General features: G+C 42.6%; 1 protein-coding gene across 1 annotated transcript in view; it reads right to left on the bottom strand.

The window, feature by feature from the left end:
• Nucleotides 1-12,447, bottom strand: part of Dock3 (dedicator of cytokinesis 3) — a 341,809-nt gene extending 329,362 nt beyond the window's left edge. The window contains exon 1 of the mRNA XM_032910506.1: nucleotides 12,311-12,447. Within this exon, the coding sequence (XP_032766397.1) occupies nucleotides 12,311-12,347 (37 nt within the window). The 5' untranslated portion in view covers nucleotides 12,348-12,447. The remainder of the gene's footprint in view (nucleotides 1-12,310) is intronic.
• Nucleotides 12,448-23,273: the final 10,826 nt, after the last annotated feature.

Genomic DNA, 23,273 nt, shown 5'->3' on the forward strand with positions numbered 1-23,273 from the left:
GACAGACACGTTTTAACCTCTGAATGACTGACAGTAGCTGTCAACTCAGGTTACTATACCCAGTGAAGCTATCCTTTATCACCAAAAGAGAAAAGAAAAACTTTTTCATAATAATTACAAACTAAAAAATTTCCTGGCAACTCAGCTATCACTACAGAAGACACTAAAGGAATCTTATACACAAAAAAGAAAGGTAAACACATTTCATGAGACTATGGGGGACAGAGGGGATGTGCTAGAATCATAAAAAAGGCAATGAAGATATGCAAAGTAATAATAGTCCTTAAATAAGATGATGACAGGCATAAATGTACACCTTTCAATAAAAACCCTAAATGTTAATATTCCTAATTCTGCAACCAAGAGGCACAAACAGAATGGATTTACAAAACAGGTTCCATTGGGTATGATGACATACCCCTTTAATCCAAGCACCTGATGGGATAGGGAAGTAGATCTTGAGTTCAAGACCAGCCTGGTCCACACATTGAGACAAAATTGTATTAACAAGCAGGTACAACAATTCTAGTATCTGACAAAATATTAGTGTTATTTGTTTAGATTTTATTGTTATCCTTTTATCCCCAGGTTTTGTTTGACATTACCAGTGAGCTATATTTCTTGTAGACAACACTTAGATGGAGCTCAGTTTGACAAAATATTTCAAATTAAAATTAGAAAAAAAAACAGGTATTTTTCTAAAAGATCACTTTATTCAAACATATATGCACTGAATGTTGATATACTCACTCAATTTCATGAAACTACTACTACTACTAGATGTAAAGTCACAGATTAATCACAACACAATAATGAGTGATGTTAATACATCATCCTAATAAACAGACCAGCCTGATAAAAAATAAACATCTGAGTTAAGTGATGTCGTAGGTCAAATAGACCTACCAGACATCTTATAAGCCTTCTATCATCACATAGAAATTTCTCAAAAATAGGTCATATAATTAGAATGCAAAACAAATCTCAACAAATACCAAAAAAAGAATTTCTTATATCCTATCTGGCCATAATAGAATGAAACTAGAATCAACAACAAGAAAAATGGAACATTCACAACCTCACAGAAATTAAATGACAAACCATTAAATGAAGAATGGCTCATTAAAGAAGTCAAGAAGAAAACAGTTGGTAAAGTGCTTGCCATTCAAGCACAAGAGCTGAGCAGGGAGGATGTGAATCACAGCTTTGTGAGACAGGGACAGAAATAAACAGAAGTCTAAATATCACTAGCCAGTCAGCCTACCTGACCTGATAAACTTGAAGTTCAGCAAACTCTTTCTCCAAAGGAGAAACTGATCAAGGAAGTGATGGTGGTGGAAATAAAGACTAACTCCACATGTAGTGCTCTAACTTCAAATTAATTGTGGGTGTGTGTAAAATAATATGATCCAAAGTTATTTTAAACGACTATTTACACATATTTATAAAAGGACTAGAGGGGTTGGGGATTTGGCTCAGTGGTAGAGCGCTTGCCTAGGAAGCACAAGGTCCTGGGTTCGGTCCCCAGCCCCGAAAAAAAAAAAGAAAAAAGAAAAAAAAGGACTAGAAAGTTATATCAATGTGTTAGCTAGAGTTATATCTGTCCCAGCCCCGAAAAAAAAAGAAAAAAGAAAAAAAAAAGGACTAGAAAGTTATATCAATGTGTTAGCTAGAGTTATATCTGTGTAAAAAAAAATCATGGTTGGGGCTGGGGATTTAGCTTAGTGGTAGAGCACTTGCCTAGGAAGCGCAAGGCTCTGGGTTCAGTCCCCAGCTCCGAAAAAAAGCAGCAAAAAAAAAAAAAAAAATCATGGTTAATTTCTTTTTGTGTTTTTCCATATCTGATATTTCTATAATGAATATGTATCTTATATAATAAAAATAAATACAGAAAAATAAACATCAAATGAATTCAACATGCTAAAGTCATACTTTAGAGAAAACTAAAATACATTAAATTTTGAAGACACTTCAACCAAAATAGACAAAAATCTCTTTGTTGTGCTTTTAAGAGTGGAAAAGCCACTCATCCAAAACACAGAATTCCCTAAAGATGCTGAAGAAAAGGTAATGAGAAAAGTCAAATTATATTACAATTACCTGATTTATGATTTCCTAATCACTGTTGCAATCATTGCTATTCAAGGTGAGATGATTGCAACTGGAATCCTCAGGCTCCCACCCAAAATCAGTCATTTGAACTCAGTCATAAGCAGTAAATTCCTAACAGGCTCAAGAAAGAAAAGGGTCAAGCAAAAATTTATATTCACAATGTCACATACCTAAAAACAACACTAGACTCACAAACTGCCTTCAAAATCAGCCTCAGTATTAAATAAACAAACAAACAAACAACATGAAGAAAGTCCCTGTCCAAAAGCTTCTAAGTCTTCTGTGGCAAAGAAGTGCAATTAAGCTTATTATAAATGAGTAAGGACATATCAGAAGCAGCACTGAGCTTTTTCAGCTGGCATTCCCCAAGCAGAAAATGGCAGCCGTAGAATCTTGGTCATATTATAACCTGAACAAACCAAAAAGGTAGGAAATTAAGGTCTTTCTGAATAGGGCCATAGATATATTATAATCAACAAATATCTGAGATATGTTAGCTTATAAGCACAGGTGGGCAGAAGACACCCAGAGGCCCTCATCCATAACAGTCTATGCACTATGAAGAAAGTTGGAACTGTAGACACAAGAGTGGCAAGGAACAGCCTGATGTGAGTACCTGCACTGCCACCTGATGTCAAGGTGACGTCCTGGCCCATCTGTGTTGATGTCCATGGTCCATGTTACCACCAAAGGCCAGTACAGTATGGAGGGCAAGAGTACCTGAGGCAGGTGGGAGAGCTAGCCCCACCCCTTGCCAGCTGGGACACTAGAGTAAGCTGGCCCTGCCCTTGCCAGGGCAGTGGGGAAAACTCTGATGGCACAGGTACAGGACAGCCTGCAGGTTGAGCAACTCAGCTACTCCACCCCTTGCCCCCTCAAGGACTTTGAGTTGGTTTACCCTAACATCTACCCCTCCTATGAACTGCTGGAGCTCTTGAAGGGGCTAATCCTGAAGAATCAAAGCAGCACCAGCAGGATATCTGAGAGAAATGCTGGCTAGGATCCAGTATTGACAGTGTAGCAGAAGCTAGAGGGCTTGAACCAGACCACTGATTCACTATAATGAACATTTGCAAGTAAAGCTGTTTGGGCAAAGGGATGTACAATGCAATACACCATGACATACCAGAGCTTCCATGGCGAGATTTTGTTTTTGTTTTCTTTTAGAGAGGTTGCAAGAGTGGAGGGAGAATATAGAGAAATGGAGAGATGAGTGGGATTGGGGTGCATGATGTGAAATTCACAAAGAATAAAAAGTTAAATATATATATATATCTTTATATATGTATATATTCTAAACAGGAAAGATTTATTTTAATCTTGGAACTTTTACCCCATGATTAGGCCAATGAAACTAGTGCTCTCAAGAAGCAGGAGCATGGGTTGGGGATTTAGCTCAGCGGTAGAGCGCTTGCCTAGCAAGCGCCAAGGCCCTGGGTTCAGTCCCCAGCTCCGAATAAAAGAAAAAAAAGAGAGAGAGAGAAGCAGGAGCACATAGCACAGCAAATTATCTAAACAAGGAAGCAAGAAACAGAAAGGAAGCAGCAGTTTAATTCCCACTACTCTTTTCAAAGACACACCCCCAATAGCCAGAGGACTACTCACAAAGCCTTCCATCTGCCATTTCCAATAGCCCAAGCTAAAGCGCCATCTTTTTTTTTTTTTTTTTTTTTTTTTTATTAACTTGAGTATTTCTTATTTACATTTCGAAAGTGTTATTCCCTTTCCCAGTTTACGGGCCAACATCCCCCTAAACCCTCCCCCTCCCCTTCTTTATGGGTGTTCCCCTCCCCACCCTCCCCCCAACAATCACGTTCACTGGGGGTTCAGTCTTAGCAGGACCCAGGGCTTCCCCTTACACCGGTGATCTTACTAGGATATTCAATGCTACTTATGAGGCCAGAGTCCAGGGTCAGTCCATGTATAGTCTTTAGGTAGTGGCTTAGTCCCTGGAAGCTCTAGTTGCTTGGCATTGTTGTTCATATGGGGTCTCAAGCCCCTTCAAGCTCTTCCAGTTCTTTCTCTGATTCCTTCAACGGGGGTCCTGTTCTCAGTTCAGTGGTTTGCTGCTGGCATTCGCCTCTGTATTTGCTGTATTCTGGCTGTGTCTCTCAGGAGAGATCTACATCTGGCTCCTGTCTGCCTGCACTTCTTTGCTTCATCCATCTTGTCTAATTGGGTGGGCTGAGCACCATCTTTAATACCTTAGAATTAGGAGCATTAGAATTAGGAGCATTCCAAGTTCAAACTATAGCGATTTGGAATTTGGAAAGAGTATCAGAAACAAAGGACAATAAAATTTTAGATTCAATTTCTCCTACATATGAAGATAAAAATGGGACTAACATCTTTTCAATTCTAACATTTCTTTGACATGCCCTGTAACTACATCTTTCTTCCACAGGCCATAATTTAGAACCTGCCCTAATCTCAAGCACTATCCGGTTCACAAAGATGGTATAGCTGACATTGTCATGAAATGTTCATCCAGATAATTTGTATTCAAAAAATAACACAGCAAGGGGTTGGGGATTTAGCTCAGTGGTAGAGCGCTTGCCTAGCAAACACAAGGCCCTGGGTTCGGTCCCCAGCTCCGAAAAAAAGAAAAAGAAAAAAAACACAGCAAAAACACATTTTATATACTAAATACCTCCCTCTGGTGTTTATTGAAAATTAAATATTGTCTTTTAATACTTTTATTAGCTAGCTGAAAAAAACAAACCACTTGCATAACAAAATCTTACTACTTGTATAGATAAATGATCAACGAGGAAAGATGTGTAAAATCACAAACTTCAAAAATATTTGAGAAGTTGAACTGATAAGCTACATACAGTAACTTAAATGTGATGAAATATGTATTTTAAAATAACATTTAGGGGTTGGGGATTTAGCTCAGTGGTAGAGTGCTTGCCTAGCAAGCACCAAGGCCCTGGGTTCAGTCCCCAGGTCCAAAAAAAAAAATAACATTTAACATTTTTGCTTAAGATTATGTATAAACTCAGAATTTAGTTTGATGTTGGTTCAAATGAAATGAGTCCTAGAGTTAAACTGGTTTTAAGTTCAATATGAGCAATATGGAATAATGTCTACAAAGTCACCAAAAATCAAATGTAATACCACACTAACAAAGCATTCAATTTAATTCTCAAGTACATGTATGAACCATTCTATATCCTAACACTGAGTTCTACCTTTCGAGAACACTGAGGTAACTGTGGCACATTCCCAACTTTTATGAGTTTATAAAATAGCCAGGTAGGTGGCCCTTATCCCAACACTCAGCAGAGGCAAGCAGATCTGTGAGTTCAAGGCCAGCCTAACCTACATAGTGAGTTCCAGGCCAGCCAAGCTACAGAGAAACCCTGTCCCAAAAACCAAATAAACAAGCATGGGAGGGGTGTAAAACAAACAAGGTTATAAAATAGTTTTTTAAAATTTAACTTTTATTTCACATGTATGGGTATTTTGCCTGCCTTGTGTCAGTATGCTGCACATATGCATTGCCTGAGGAAGTCAGCATCTCTGGAACTGAAGTTATAGACTGCTGTGAGCCCATGTGAATGCTGGAAATTAAACCTGCGTCCTCTAGAAGAGCAACCAGTATTCTTAGCTAATAAACTATCTCTCAAATCTACACGGAAACACTGGTGGTTGTTGTTGCTGTTTTGGTTGTTTGGCTTAACCAAAAATCAATGTTACCCCCAATATGTTTTAATTGTTTTACTACATTCTTATTTATCCTGTGCACAAGTGTATCTGAGCACACGTGTGCCATGAAAGGTGTGCGAAAGTCAGAGGACAGCTTGCAGGGGTTGGTTCTCTCCTTCCACCACATGGATCCTTCCTAGTGATCAAATTACAGAACCTTAAGCAGTATTTTCTCTATGATCTGTTAAAGGCCAAAATTTACACTAGTGGGGCTGGAGGTAGCTCAATGGCTAAGAGCATTCATTAGCTGCTCTCATATGGCAGCTCACATTCCTCTCTAATTCTGATCTGATACCCCTTGTGACTCCCTAGGACCAAGCATTCACAGAGTATACAGAAATATGTAGTCGAAATACCCATACACATATTTTTTAAATTCTAAATTGAACTAGTGAAAGGTATAATCCAACCAATTTATATGGAGGCAAAAAACAAAAATTTATAAAAAATGTACATGAAGTCATCAATTCTAGTCAGCAATAACAATATTCTAACTGGCAGTGGTGGTGCACACCTTTAATCCCAGCACTTGCAAGACAGAGTCAGGCAGATCTCTGTGTGCTTAAGACCAGACTGATCTACAGAGCAAGTTCCAGGATAGCCAAAGCTATACAGAGAGATCATGTCTCAGGGAGGGGGTTACTCTTGTTATTACAGCTGTGTAATAATAATATGGGCTCCAATTGAGTAGTGAAGGTCAAATACACATCTAGTAAAATGTACATCATAGTTCTACATCTATGTTTATCATGCTTTAATTTCAGCACAAATGTTGGCTCTCACTCATTAGCAAGAGCACATAAATGAGTACTGAAAGGGGGACGTATGCGGAAGTAGGAGGTTGAGATTTTGTAGCACTGTAGACAAACAGGAAAATGAGATGTTTCTGAAAGATATTTCCCAATGAAGTCATTATCTTCACTAAAGTATCCTAATGTGTAACATAGCAAATACCTGGACCACAGCTAAAATAAGTGGTGATGTATTTATGTATGTTTTAAAAATTAAAAATGTCTTCAGAGACTATGTGCAAAACCTTTACAAAACATTGCTTCTCTATACATAATTTGTCTGGAGGGAGGTATGCAAGAGACTTGAGAGCACAATCATAAATAGGCTTGTTCACATCAGTAAAATCATAACATTGGAATTAAGTCCCTAATATAGCAGACCAACTGCTTGTTTACATAGTAGGAATAATTTTAAACATTCTTACTATCAAAATTAAAGACAAAATTCAAAGGAATATTCAAAAGCTATTAAAAATTAATATTCAGCACCAATATAAACACAAGGTATGAATATGAGGTACTTCCAACCTCAATGGCTGGTTTTTTTTTCAGACTATCATGCTTTAGGATGTGTCTAAAAATGCTACATCTGGACCTGGAAAGATGGCTCAGGAGTTAAAGAGATGTGCAATTTTTCCAGAGGACCTGGAGTTCAGATTTCCAGACCCATGTCTGGCAGCTCACAATGCCTGAATTCTAACTCTAGAGGTTCTGACACCATCTTCTGCCCTCTGTGAACACTGGAACGCACTTAGCAGACCCAAAAATATAAACACAAAAATTTTAAATGTTACATTGAAAACATTACCATGTTTACAATGTACTTTAATGCTTCTAATGTATGATCTAATACTGCATGATTAAATGATCTGTAAATATGAAGTCTACTGAACGTTGCTATATGCTAAATTTTCTATTAAAATATGAAGCTGACTATGGTAATTCATGCACACTTGTTGTCCAACTACAGGGGAGACTGAGGTGGGAGCCAGAAACTGGAGACTAACCTGAACAATACAGCAAAACACCCATCTAAATAAAGGGGGGCAATCAATAAAATGTCCCACAAGCCTGGGAACATAATTTCAGATCCTTAGGATCCATGTTAAAGCCTGACATGGTGGCACACATGTGTAACACCAGTGTTGGGGTCAGGGATGAAGACAGAGATCTCCAGATACTCTCTGGACAGTTAGCCAATCTAATTAAATCCTTGAGTTCCAAGCTCAACAAGAAAAGCTCAAAAAAATAAGACAGAGAGCAATTGAGATAAGACTCCTAGGGGATAACCTCCATTTACACATATGCACATACATCACATATACCACACACAAACACAAACTTTTAATTGATAATTCCATGCAAATTAGTTCCTGTTTGCTTTAGAGAATAAGAGGTTAAAACAACTTTTTAGCTTAAAAAAGCCCTTCAATAAATGTTTGCTAAATTCGATTTCTTTCCTCTTTAATTCCAGCAAAACAAGCAAATCTCATTGAGTTTGAGGCCAGCCTGGTCTACATAGTGAGCTCCAGGCCAGCTAAGAAGTGAGACCCTGTCATCATCATCATCATCATCATCATCATCACCACCACCACCACCACCACCACCACCACCACCACCACCACCATCACAATAATAATAAAGTCTTCACCTAATATAGTCTTCAAGGCATTATTAAAAACTTGCTTTCTGAACTCGTACCATGTACCCATCAAAATAAACCATTATGTTCATTAATGCAATAGTAATATTACATAACCTTATACAATATCCAAGGTGGGAAAATTCTTTAATATAGTTACCTAGTTTAAATGAAGACTAGAGCAGTGGTTCTCAGCCTATGGGTCATGACCCCTTTGGGGGTGGAACAACCCTTTCACAGTGGTCTCCTAAGACTATCAGAAAACACAGGTATTTACAATATGATTCATAACAGTAGCAAAATTACAGTTACAAAGTAGCAACAAAAATAATTTTATAGCTGGGGTCTGGAGGAACTGTATTAAAGGGTCACAGCATTAGAAAGGTTGAGGATGGGGTTGGGGATTTAGCTCAGTGGTAGAGCGCTTGCCTAGCAAGCACAAGGCCCTGGGTTCAGTCCCCAGCTCCGAAAAATAGAAAAGAAAAAAAAAAAGAAGAAAGGTTGAGGACTACTGCTCTGGACTATGTCTCAACTTTCAAGTTAGACATATATTACTGACAAATTCCATTCAAAAGCAAGGGGTGTAATAAAAGAATCTGCAGAACTGGTAAGGTAACTTAGCAAATAAAACAGCACTTGTTGCCCAAGCCTAACATCCTGAGTTTGGTCCCTGGAATCCATGGTGGAAAGAAGAACCAGGACTGGAGAGATGGCTCAGCAGTTAAGAGCACTGACTGCTCTTACAGAGGTCCTGAGTTCAATTCCCAGCAACCACATGGTGGCTCACAACCACCTGTAATGGGATCTGATACCCTCTTCTGATGTGTCTGAAGACAGCGACAATGTACTCACATTCATTAAATAAGTAAATCTTTAAGGAAGGGAAGGAGGGAGGAAGGGAGGGAGGGAGGGAGGGAGGGAGGGAGGGACAGAAGGAAAGAAGGGAGGGACAAAAGGACGGTTGGATGGATGGACGAACTTGGAAAATTCGTTTCCTATCACCATGGGACCTTACCTGTTAACACTCAGACACATATATAATACATACATACATACATACATACATACATACATACGCACACGCACACACAAATAACCATAATAATTTTTGTAAAAGGGAAGACTCTGTAGTTTAGAATTCTGAAATCTTGGGTTCAAATTTCAAATTTGAATTTTAGGTACTAGCCAAATACCTTAGATTTGTCACTTTACTCCTGTCTCAAGGCTCAGGTAAAATTTTAAATGTCAATTACCCCTGCTGATATTAAACCTATCATTATAATAAGTGCAGATTATATCCTTGTTTTTAAGAACAAAATAAAGTTCTGGATTTGCCTCAAAAAGAGGTACTAGTTCTCTTTCAGAGGCTTCAAAAACTAGGCTTCCTTCTTGGGACTGATGGGCCATAACAAAACTAATGAAACCACTGTCTTCAAGCTATTCTAGTGACCAGTAAATTTACTCAACTACTGTGGACAGTGGATCTTTCCCACATGGCTCTGCTCCACCTCAGACTCCTCTGTATTACAGATCTTTTCTCCCATTCCTTCCTTCTTTCGTCCTTTCTTTCTGTCTTCACTCCTTCTGATGCCTCCTCAAAATACTGATCCTTGGATCTCCTGAATTCAAGGAAATATTAACCCACTGGGCTCTACCACAAACCTTTAGACATTAAATCCCTGTTAAATTCAGTGAGATGGCTCAGTGGGCTAAGGCACCTGCTACCAAGTCTGATGGCATGAGTTCAATCCCCAAAACACACATGGTAAAGAAAAAGAGGGAAAAAAAGACTCCCCAAGGTGTCTTATGACCTCCACATGTATGTCATAGCATGGGTACAACCATTCTCCACACAAGCAAATAAATGAATGTTTAATTTTAAAAAGCTGAACTCGAAACATTTTCTTATAGAAACAGTGGTAATAGTTAAACTTTTTAGTTACTTCTTAAAGCCATCAAACAATGGGACTAATAGAAAAATCATTTTAATTGACATTTTTATCATTATTAAATACAAAATTGAAGATATCTTACAGATTGAATTAGATTTTAAGAAAACACCTAGAAGTATGGCCCCTAAGTTTATGAAGGGGAGAAAGTTCAGAGTTTTAAGCAATTTAAACAAAAACTTTTAGGTCATAACAGGAAGAGACAGTTGAGGAAAACTGTCTTTACTTTAAAAAAAGACAGTAGTTACTTAAAGAAAGAAAGACAGACAGACAGGCAGGCAGAAAGAGCATCAAAATTATACCAGATCACAGCTACAAAGAAACTGTCTTCCAAATAACAACAGGCATTTAAGATCTACCCTGTACTCAATGCTACGCTCCTCTGCAGGGAATAACAATTTTTCTAAAAGTAATCTCATTCCATCTTCTGTTTTGGTAAATCACATTTCAAATTCTATTACTTAAAGATTCACATATACCTATCCTGATTGGTTTGAATTACCAGTCTCAGAACTAACATACCTATTGTTACATAGTGTTAACGTTCTCTAAGTACTAATGGGGAGATTAGCATTTACAAACTACTTAGTGTGTACTTGTTTGGTTTTCACAACCCTGTAAGGTATGTTAACAGGAGCCTCATTTACACATTAAGAAAATCATTTACATAATTTTTTCAAAGCACCAGTAAAAAGAAGCCAGCACTCTGAATCCCACTATCAGCTTTACTTGAAAGAACCTCCCCAGAAGGGAAAAATTTATCAAGTACCACTGGACAGTTGACCACTTGCGCAGATTGCTTGTTATTTCTAATTAAGAAGTTCTGATAGCAAGTAACACAGAAGAAAAACCATCAACTCATTTCCCAGTAGCAACTTAGTATTCAAGGAATGCTTTAAATAGAAAAGGTAAAAGAGTCCCTAGGGGGTGAATATAGCCTGTGCACCATTTCCTAATTCCTTTTCAAAAGACTCTAGAACTCCGGGACTTTTTTTTACCAGGTCCACTGTAGCATAGCTAATTACAAACTTTAGAATGTTACTTTTCAGAAGAAGATAAAGAGCCTCTCTGCTATGAATACTATTTTTACATACCTTACCTGACGGTATTACAAAACGTCTGCACTTTACAAAACCACTGCAGTTTACAAAGTTACTTTATAGTGAATTATGAATGAAATACTAATAGAATTGTTGCAATAATTGAAATAATAATTTGCCTTTAAGCGATATATTTCTTATAAATTTTCTAAATTTTTTCCATTGCAAGCTAAGAAAGAACGAAAAACCCTGCACACTCCACATTTTAAACATTTGTAACTAAATCCAATAGGTTGTTTACAATAATGCATAGTGACTGACCACGAAATACTAACACTGTAAAAGTAAAAATAAAAAAACACTCAGTCCCTTAAAAACTGAATATTCTTTTTTTAAAGAAATGGAATATTAAAAGAAATCATCCGGAGTTTCACCTAACAGTGTAAGAAGAAACTAAGGAGTAACGTTCTTATTTGAAAACAGATTTTTTTTTAAAGAAAACAATGTCAACAAAATACGCTAAACTTTAACAATGATTTATGTCCAAAAAAACACTTCCCACGGCAGTAGGGTAACTATTTCTAATACTTAAAGCAAAACAAAGGTCCGCAACATTTTGGACTGGGAAAATGATGTCAACGTTTTGCATTCCTTTTCGTAAGATTCCAATCGGAAAATAAACAACCATGAAGCTCATCAACTTTGGTGCAGAAATTCATTAAAATCGAGGTTTTGACTGCTGGGAAACGCAGATTCTCAAGATGCAGCTTCGTGGTTAAACTGTCCTGCGCCTCACACCACAAACCTCCCGCAACTGCCCCAGCCTTGCGGCCCCTCCCGCCCGCCGCACCTGCTGAGGCCGCACCGCCAGCGCCCCCTGCCGCCCTCCCGCACCCAGAGCCCCGGGCCCATCCCCGCGCTTGTACCGCACCCGCCCCGCGCCGAGGCCGCACAGTCTGCAGGCAGGGGCGGAGGAGCCAGCCCGGGGCAGCAATCGAGGCGGGGCCCGGGACTCGGGCACATGCCCCTGAACCCCGGTCGCTGCCAGGCCCCAGCCTCACCTACCTACGCCGTATTTCTCCTCCTCTGTGGGGGTCCACATGGCCGGGCCGGGCACAGCCCCGCGAGCGCGGCGGCTGGGTGACAGCGCGCAGGGGACGGCCGCAGGGGCGGCCGCGGGCCGGGCTGTGGCGCACCGCGAGGCAAGGCGGGGGCGGTCAGGCGGCGCGGGGCAGTAGGCGGCGCATCCCTCACAGGCCGTCCGGGATGCCACCGCCACCTCCGGATGCCACGTCCTGACCGACCGCGAGATTCCACGGGCAGCCGAAGAGCCCCTGGCAACACGGGCGAAGGCTCACCACCTGTCCGTCGCCACAGTCTCCGCGCCGCCGATCGGTCCCTCACAGCTCAGTCGCTGGCTTCCCGGCGCCGCCGCGGCTCGGATCGCCTCAGCGGGCTCGCGGGACGCCCGCGCATGCGCCGCTCCCTGGCGCGCGGGGGCTCGCAATACCCGGGCTCGCGCCGCCCGCCCGAGCCCGCGCGCGAATCCACGAGACGCCGCTGCGGGCCAGCGGAGGGAAATCTGCGAGAGGCGATTGGATAGCCCGGCCCGGGAGGCCAGGTTCCTCCGCCCACCCAGAGCCTTTGGCTGCAGCTACCGCAGAACGGGGTCGCGGTCCTGCGTGTGGAAGGCCACAGTGCCTCCTGCCAGGCATACGGAGATGGCCGCTCCCCCTCTGGTCAGAGAGAGGAGAACCAGTAAAAAATGGGGGCATCGTCATTAAACTAACCTCGTTGTCACAGCACTGTCACAGCCACATCCTTCATAAGATCCTCTTCTGCCATGTCCGAGGGTCCGTGGGTAGCGAGGGAGAAGCTGGCAGAATGAGATCGGCTCAAAGCAACTAAGTGATGTGCATGAGTTCTTGGGCTCCTAGGGTGCTGCATATAGGCCGAGGCCTCAAACATCTCCTGAGTTCTTTTGTTGAGTTGGCTGTTGTAGTGTGTGTGTGTGACCTGAACAATTTTAGTGGCCTTCCTAGTAAAGAAGTCTTTCCTCCCCCAGTTCTTTTCCTCTCCTAGTTCTCTATCTGTGTACCCCAGACCTATACCATATGCCACAGCCTCTGTGGGACACAGGTCTCCACCTCCAGCCATCCTGAGGTCCGGATCCCTCCTAGGAACTTTCTTCTTCTGTCTCCTAAGAATTTATCCCCTCTGATAGCTACCAACGTTGTTACCTTATGAACCCCTACCGTCAACTGCTGAGCAAAGATTGGGAACTTGTGAACTCTATATTTGGACCCAGCATATATCCAATCATCTCTTGTCACCAGCATTGTAAGTTCAAAACCTTGTAAGTTCAGCCCTGTCTCGCTGTCATTCTTGGATGTCCTATTCTTCAAAGCCCATCTCAGCATCTCTGTTCCAGGAAGTGTCAATACAGTGACATTTTTCCTCTCTTTTGTTTTAAATTGTATCTTATTTTAAAGTGAGTGTGTGTGTGTGTGTGTGTGTGTGTGTGTGTGTGTGTGGAGAGAGAGAGAGAGAGAGAGAGAGAGAGAGAGAGAGAGAGAGAGAGAGAGAGAGAGAATATGAATAAGGCCCCCTGAAAGATCAGTAGCCAACACCATTTTCTCCAGCCTCCTCTTTTGTCTGAGATTTCAGGTATCCATTTGTATCCAACAACTCTAATCCTCCTCCCCTAGAACTGTCAGCATATAGGCCCATAGGCAAGCTTTAGGCTAAAGTCATTTTTCTGGCCTCTCAGCCTCTACCCAACTCAACAGTTAGTTCATGGCCATTAATTGAAAAAGCAAGACTAGAATATTCTGGTGCAAGTGGCATGGTGACACTCACCTGTAATTATACCCCTCTGAAAGGTGAGACAAAAGAACCCTATGTTTGAGGCTAGCTTGGGCTACATACAGACATCTTTTTCATTTTTTTATTTAAAATAAGTATCTTAATAATTGCCTGACCTTGTTAATTCCTCCTTCAAAGTATCCTGACCGTCCTCATCCACACCTGGATTATTGCCACCACCCCATGGTCTATGGACTCTTTCATCTACCAAGAGAAAATGTCTGTTCTGTGAACAATTGAATTTCCCAATAATCAGATACACTTTGAGAGTAGAAGGGAGAATCAGGAACCAAAAGCCAAACAGCAGAGATGCCCTTATTTATTTAGTGAGTTCTTCCAGAAATGGCAGTCAGGTAGAGCAGACCGCAGAATGGAGCCACGTTCCCATGAAGCTCTCTCCAGAGAGTTCTGACCAACCCGCACAGCCAAGCAGCGCAGGTCTTCTGAACACCCAGGAAGCTCTCATTTCACCCACTGTTTCCATCCCCTGGCTGCTGTACATATGACGGTTACAGAGCCTAAGGTCCGGTTTTCCCAAAGTTTACTCCCATTTCCAAACAAAGACAACCCATTGTACTGCTGTCCATCTCAGCTCTGAGGTCAGAGAATACCAATTCCAACGGGTGAGAAAGGAAGAAAGGGGGCCAAGGAGAATAAAGGGGACATTTGGTTAAGGTCTGGACTCGTTTACTTTAGCTGTTTGCACTAAATTTAGATTGTTTTCTTGAAATAACACAAAAGGACACAGCATATATTGTGGAGAATTAGACCTCAGCAGGACTGTGCACCTGCTCTTCTGTCCCTAGCATCTGCTCCGAGCTTTCCCTTCCTCAGGCTCTTAGTCCACTTGACAACCCCCAACACACAACCCTCCCAGGCATAAGCCGATTTCCAGCATGCATCTGAAAAATCAGAACCCTCACTGACGACCTCCTCCTCTTCCTCCTCTTCCTCCCCTTCCTCCTCCTCCTCTTCCTCCACCTCCTCTTCCTCCTCCTCCTCCTCCTCCTCCTCCTCCTCTTCCTCCTCCTCTTCCTCCTCTTCCTCATCTTCCTCCCCTTCCCCCTCCTCCTCTTCCTCCTCTTCCTCCCCTTCCCTTCCTCTTCCTCCCCTCCTCTTCCTCCTCCTCCTCCTCTTCCTCCTCTCCTATCTCCTTTACTCCCCCCTTCCTCTTCTCCTCTTCCTCCTCTTCCTCCTCTTCCTCCTCCTCCTCCTCCTCCTCCTCCTCCTCCTCCTCCTCTTCCTCCTCCTCCTCTTCCTCCTCCTCCTCCTCCTCCTCCTCCTCCTCTTCCTCCTCCTCCCCCTCTTCCTCCTCCTGCCCCGCCCCCGGAGCCTCGACGACCGCCTCCCCTCCCCCCCCCCCGGCGTTCCCTGCCGTCGCCTCCTCCTCATCCTCCTCCTCCTCCTCCTTCTCCTCCTCCGCCTCCTCTCCCTCTTCCTCCTCCTCTTCCTCCTCCTCCTCCTCTTCCTCCTCTTCCTCCTCCTCTCTTCCTCCTCCTCCTCTTCCTCCTCTCCTCCTTTTCCTCTTCTTCCTTTTCCTCCTCCTCTTCCTCTTCCTCCTCCTCCGCTTCCTCCTCTTCCTCCTCCTCCTCCTTCTCCTTCCCCTCCTCTTGATCCAGTTTCTTGTATCCCTGCCAGGACCCAGCCAGGCACTTGCTCTTGCTCTTGCTTTGGGAAGCCTCTGTCTCCCACTTCCACCCTGCCCTGCCCCACAGGTCACCCCTGGAAGACCAACATGTCCATAGCCACACCCACTCCTCTTCCCCCTCTCTTCATCTGACTAGGACAGAGAACTGTGTACCTCGGGTCCTTTAATGTCAGTGTAATTTATTTGATTCTCAGCCCTTCAAGATCTGATTTCTAAGCTTATCACCTGAAAACTGCTCTCCCAGAATTCACCAGGACTATCCGAATTCCAAATGTTGGCATCCACCATTTCTTGATCTGATGGGGCTTTGGGAACAATATCCACAACCCACAAAACCTCTTTCACTTGAAACTTGTGAGTCATTCTCACCCTCCAAGGGTTGCCACAGGACCACTTCCTCCAAGAAGACTCTCCAGCTGCCCTTCCTTGAAAGGAAGTTTTGTTTTTTTCTCCTACCACCAGGACCTCTCTTCCCTGCATCATTTACTCCTCCACCTTACGCTAAAAATGGAGTGTGTCTGCTTGGCACATTGACAGCAATGCATTTTATTCTTCAGGGACAAGGATTTCACTTAGTTTAGCCCCACACAGAGGCTAACATAGCACCTGACACCTAATGAAAACGTCATATATGCTCTCCAGTAAGTTCTCCACCTATGTTTCTACTGAAACCATAATCAACTTAGGCTGAAAAAGAGAACCAGGATACTCTAACAATCAGAAAGCTCAAATTACACAGAAGAAATTTCTCCATCACAAGAATATCAGCTTTAATTGAGAGACATCTTTCTGAGCAGCTTTATAAAAGATAACCATGGTAGAACAGTGTAAGAAACAAGAAAGTCGGGGTTGGGGATTTAGCTCAGTGGTAGAGCGCTTGCCTAGCAAACGCAAGGCCCTGGGTTCAGTCCCCAGCTCCGAAAAAAAGAAAAAGAAAAAAAAAAGAAAAAGAAACAAGAAAGTCTGCAAACAGTTTTGACCCATTGTGCCACCCTTCCTTTTGACTTCGCCTCATTAAGTGATAAATTGCAACTCGATGACTGAGGAAGGAATCAGATTTTTCAGCAGGAAATCCCTTAATACTAGTGGCTATTAAAAGTAGCTATAATGAAACAGATTTCCTAAATAATGTATAAGAAATGCAGAAGAGCATCGTGTTTCCTCCATTGATCAATAATCCTTTCATCGTGAGCAAACGCTATAATGGTAAATCCATCATCACCTTTGGCAGATCAGACTGACCCTCCATAAAGTCCTGTCAGCTTGGGCTCCAAGCCTTCTTGTTTCCTTCTGCCTGAAGATTCAGACAGCAGCATTTAAGGAGCCAGCCAGCCTGATGACTCAGCTCATAAAACAATGTGTGGCCACCAAGATGATGTTCATCCAGGAGCATTCTGGAGGCTCTCCCTACTGAAGTCGGCAAGCTGTGGGTATATGGCACACGATGCTCATTCTCCCAAGAGTTTCTGGTAGCAGTGAGAAGCAGCTTTCATTTCTCCCTCCCAGCAGTTGATCTCATATGCTGCTCTGTCTGAACAGAGTGGTGAGAAAACTTCAGAGAAATGTATTTGGCATAGAGGCAAACCCAAATAGAATGCAGGTAACAGAAGTGTCACCCTGCCTTCCCTAGACTAGGAGGAACCTGTAATCAGGGCTTCTACCTACACAAAGCCCTGGAGCAAAGGACTAGAGGGACACAATTAACCTCTGCTCCACTGGTACCCTCAGGGTGTGAGCCTCCTCTGATTGCTGAAAATACATGCAGAGCTAGTTTTCCTAATGGAAAAAAACACCTAAGGTAGCCATTTTCCCACCCAAACTGACACCCTGTAAGAAGTTCCTCTGAGGCAGCCCAGGAACAAAAGGCTAACCCATGCACACAGAGATAGCCACCCAAATTGGGGTCCTTTTAGGTAAGGAGACCTAAAGTGACTAAAAAAAAGCATCATTAGCATTTTGCCTTGAGTTTTTTTGCAATGAATATCTATGCGGTGGGGAGGGAATAGGGAAGAGTGTGAAAGAGAAGCAGAATAAACAGTGCAATATTTCATTATTTTTCCTAAAATGACAAACTTTAACCATCTGTTCCTATTTAATCAACCCATTCAAAATATTATTAAAATGCAGCTTCTTTGCAGTTAGCCAGTGTCTTCAAACAAGGAAGAGCCAAGGTTCTTCTGATTTCATCCCCTGAAGATGGACAGGGCATTTCGGGGTGGACTGTAATTATCTAGTCCCACCAAGAGGAACACCCCCAAGACGCATACAAATGTGCCTGGCTATCTAGAGCGCTTCTTGCCCTACCCAACACTGAGCTACTTGGAGACAGTAGCATGATGTCCTTATCTGTCTCACCCATAGCATGTCACACATAGTAGGCACTCAGTAAAAAGAAATATCCTTTAGATGGATACACTAGTTTTTAAAAAGAGGCTCTCATTTTTTCTCAGAAACGTGTGCCTTTGTTTCAATAAAGCATTCACTTGCTTATTATTTTGCGGGTAAGGAAATGAGCTAAAACAGAATACAAAGTGAGATACCCCCAGAAGGAAGGGCAAACAGATAGAAACTTGGCATTGCTTAGTTCTCCTTCCTCTTGGGGGAAATAACTTCGCCCTTGAATTCCTATACTAAGTCACCAAGGAGGGATTGAAATTAAAAACCTTGGAGAGTAATTAGCAACAAAACGTTCTAATGTCAAGCAGTGAATTTTACGGGACCATATTTGTAATATTAATTGCGCCTCTGTGTAGCCAAATGGTGAAATTATTGCTCTAATACAAATAGGCCCAAAAGAGAAAAACAGCCCAAAATAGCACAGATATTGCAAGTCAGGACAGAGGTAATTTCTCTATACATAAAAAGCAACCAATTGCAATGCATTCCACAACTCACTGAATGCAAAACAAAGCCGCCTTGCTTGATACAGCCCCATCTACCCAGTATCGGAATGGCTGTGGAACTGGGACTAAGAAGGGAACTTCGGTTCTTTGGCTTTTCACGTTGGATGTGAAATTTTCACAGCGTTCCTTCACCAGAAATGTATTAAGAACCTATTCTGGGCGAGGGTTGTGACTGAACGTGTTCATCATACAGTTTATGGTCTTTCATGGGAAAGAGAAATTAAACCAGGCACCGCACAAGCAAATCTCTCATCAGAGACATAAGACTAATGTGGGAAAGGAGCATCAGTCAGGGGGCCTGATGAACTTTGCAAATCAGGGAAGACTTCCTGGAGGAACGGTATTTAAAACTGGAGCTTGGCGAGGCACATGAATCAGCCAAATAAAGGAGAAAGCCTTCCAGACAGAAGGAGCACCAGGGAGGTGGGTCTAATAGAAAAGTCGCTTAAGAAACCTCGGATGTGATCTGAAAGCAGGCAAGTGGAGAGTGGGAACAGGTATGTCTGGAATAAGGCCCTCGTGGGTCTTGTAACATTGTGTTTTAGCCATTGTCAGCCAATGCCTAACAAGCCATTCTGAGTCATGTGAGTAAGGTAGGGCCCTGAGACAAAGCTTTTAGGAGAAATCCTTAGTGTTTAGGAAGGGCCTAGGAAAAGGCCCATCTGCCTGAGTACTGGGCACAGAGCTTACTTTGTACATTTCCTGATTTTCCGAGCACCCAATGAAGACTAACTATGTAAAACCATCTAGGGCCACTCTTCACCCAGGCTTCTCTCTCTTCCCTGAGCCCATCCCTCCTTTATCCTGGAGATAGCCTACCTGTACAGACTCCAGCTCTCACTTCCCAGGCTCAGAAGGAAAGGGCGGCCTATCTCCTTACGCAGCCTAATCTACAGAGCTGGAGAGGAGTTTAGGGACGCACTGCTTCAGGTGCAGACTTAGCAATTTGTCTATCTTCCTACAACTCTGCACATGCTAAAGGGTCGCTGGGAAGAATCGCTGAGCATGCTGGGAAAAACTGGGCCTGAAAATCAGGGACCATTGCTCATTCTTGCCTTGAGAAACATTCTTTAGAGAGTGGAAAAAAAAAAAAAAAAAGGCCAAAGACTCTTTCGTGATAATAGATCTTGAATACGTGCCTAGAAAATCCAAGGTCCTGACTCAGAGAACAACGGAAACAGTATTCACCCTGTTGCCACTAAGGAAGAGAAACTTGAAGAAATAGACACTATTCTTCAATTAGCATTGAGGACGGTAGATCAGATTTTATTATGCACAGTCATGAATTATAAAACAATCAGAGAAGTAATATTGGCCTACCAACCTGCTGTGCCAGGATCCTCTCAGAACTCATCATCGAATGGCTTTGCTAAAGCCACTTCTGCACCCAGCCACCCACGGCCGACCACAGTTACTCTAAGCCCACTTCTAACTTTGTTTCAAATTTCAGGTAACTTGGCAATAAAGAATAGAACCATGGATCTAGACTCCAAACCAGGCTCGCATTCAGCTCTGGGCACGTTCAAGCTGTGTGACCCTAGGCAAGTAGTTGAACCTCTCTGAACCCAGTTACCTCTAACAAGTGAAAATTATGCCTTCAACACAGAGCATGGCACGGGGTAAAAGTCCACTCAACACTGGAATCTTGTTCCTCTTCCTTATGTTAGACCCAGAAACACTGGCTCTCCTCGAATTTGTAGCCCCTGCCTTTCTACCAAGCTGGGCTGAGAGAACTGGTTTGGACGCTCCTGCCCAGCTGGGCTATCCACATCTTCCAGCACTTAGCTGAGCACTAGCCTCCTCTCTCTATTTAACACCAAAAGTATTGATTTCCCCATTCTGTTTTCATGATACAACACCCTCGAGATCTATAAATGCCATCCGTTCTCCTCCATGACCATCAAACCCCCTGCTCATAGTCACTCTCCCTATAGCCACAGGGTCCTTAGCTGCTGAGGCACAGATGTGTTTCGTTTTGCACTTGCTTAAAGGTCAAACATGAATTTCTCCCCATTATTGTACTGTGTCTTGTCACACAGACTCTCTGTTTCATGGATTAGTCACAGTCTTGCTATCAAATTAAATATTCCTCGGTGGTTATTTTTAGAGAGATCTTTTTCTAACTCTACATGGTGCAATGATGTGTGTGCACCCACAGCTCTGGAATCCAGGCATTAGCAGGTGGGCTCCAAACCCTGTGAGGGCTCAAATTCCTCTAGAAAGCAGCAGCCAGTGGAGCAGCAGAATCTGTAATCTGGCTTTGTCCATGAATCCCTGACAAGTGAAAAATATGCCGTTCCCCTGTGCCTTGGGTGATTATCATCCAATAAAGTCCAATAAAGGTTTGGGAAGCTCTTGACACAATTGTGAGTTAGGCCACCTCTCATTTGGGTGTCCCCCACCCCATTCTAGTGCAAGGACAACAGTGCCCTCATTTCCTGAACCTTCGTGGAAGCTTCCTAACCTAGTCCCATGAGTTCTGCTTACATAACTAGGCCGTCATCAATAGAGAAATGAGGCCCTCAAAACAGAACAGAATCTCAGATTTGGCTGGAGTGGGTGTGCTTGCTAAGTGAGTCTTTTCCACCTGCCTAAAAGCATGGGGTAGATAAGAAGTTCTACATACGTTGGGCCTTAAGTTGATAAATGCATAGCTCAGACAATAACATCCACGAAGTGACAAAATTATAATTGCAGACAAGATTTAGCATTTCTTCTTGGGGGATCTTCCATGAGGAGAAGAGCATCCCCCCCCCATCCCCGATGTCCCCTCCCATACATGTGTTTCCAGAGACTGTGGCATATGAGCCCCACCCCCTCAGAGCACTTGAGACTGGGGAGAGATATGAAAAATAATTCTGAGGTCAGTTCACAGTTCAATTTGTCTCCACACTAAGCTGCATCCTCCACAAAACCTGTATCACTGAAATGATAATGGAGGTGATGAGGAGGAGAAGAAGGGGAATAAGGAGGAGGAGGAAGGGGAGGAGGAGGAGGAGGAGGAGGAGGAAGAGGAGGAGAAGGAGGAGGAGAAGAAGAAGAAGAAGAAGAAGAAGAAGAAGAAGAAGAAGAAGAAGAAGAAGAAGAAGAAGAAGAAGAAGAAGAAATGCTTTGACCTCTACATAGACTTCCTTTCATAACTTATTTGAAAGTTGAATGGAAGGAGGAAAAAACTACTTATTGAAGTACTGATGGCTTTTTAAGAGATTCCTACATTCTGCAAATGCTTCAAATACTCAGAGGCATGCTGGAAGCTGGGTGGATTAGAAAAAACTCAGGACTGGACTGAGGAACCTATGTCTCAGATAATATTTGATTTGACATAGGTCATGAATAGAGGCACCCTAGGAAGAGGGTCTCTCAAAGCAAGATATGGAGGGAGGAAGAAATAGAGGTCTACAGAGGGAAATAAAACAAGTCAAACTAAAGCCTGGATTTCAATTGGGGAGGTAGCAGTAGGTGGAAACAGACTAAAGAACTCTGAGCGGTCAGTCATAGAGACTAGACTAATAAATTGGTTAAGAAATATTTCCTGACATTTCTCTGAGGTCCATGGAAAATGGATACAGAGAAAGCCAATGGTGACCTAGAGGAGAGTCCAAGAAAGGCTGTTATGGGGCCTTCAATGGGAAGAATATGACTATGGAGAGTGGCTGGAGGTGGGGGGCAAGCAGAAGGCCACAATCATTTGACTTGATTTACTTCAGTAGGTGAGGACACTCCAGGCAGGGCTCAGTGAGCCATTCAGAGACTTCGATGAGAAAGATACCAATGTGAATCACTACTTGGGAGCTCCTTGCTCCCGAAGAGAGAAATAGAATCAGTAAATGAACAGATAGGGAAATGAGTATCTTTTTTAACCACCAAAGAAAGACAAATCGAAGCTATGATGAGACCACTCTTTAGTGCGTCAACCTTTTAAAGAATTAAATGGCAAATGTGTTGGGAGTGTTGAACTGGGTATTCCAAGGGTGGTGGCTCCAGTTAATCTCCCACCAACAATATGGCTAGTAAATACCAAAAGAGCCCTACAATTATTAAGTTTGTGGAAATGGATCAAGACTAAGTTCTGTTTCTACAGTATTCAATATTGTGCTGTTTATAAAATATTAGATATGACCCAAACGATCATCCACAGAATTTCTTGAACAACAGGCATTACAACATGCAACTTTACTATGAAAGCCATACATAAACACGGAAAATATGTGCTATACAGCATTCAATAAAAAATAATAAAGCTTCTGCAAAAACAATTGTATGTGGATACCAACTAGAGTAAAATATGTCAAAAGACAATCCTTCATTTTTCTGCAGCTTCCCAATGAGTATGCATAGTTGCCATCAAGTATATAAAGCACTGTAACTTTCTTAGGATGATAACATACAGAGGCATTGAACAACACTGGAGCCCACCTTCCACCTTCCTTGGTGCTCACCTCTGCTGGAAACGAACAGGACCAACTGTCACAATGAGGGTCTTGTGATAGAGACACAGTACAACACTGAGAAGGGATTCCTACACTTGCTTTATCCTTTCTAGTGTGCTTGATCTATCCTGCCTGCCAGCCCCAAGTCCTGCCTTGAAGGACACTGGACCTATTTTTTTCTT

This window comes from Rattus rattus, chromosome 8 (genome assembly GCF_011064425.1).
Source record: "Rattus rattus isolate New Zealand chromosome 8, Rrattus_CSIRO_v1, whole genome shotgun sequence".
Taxonomy (NCBI): Eukaryota; Metazoa; Chordata; class Mammalia; order Rodentia; family Muridae; genus Rattus; species Rattus rattus.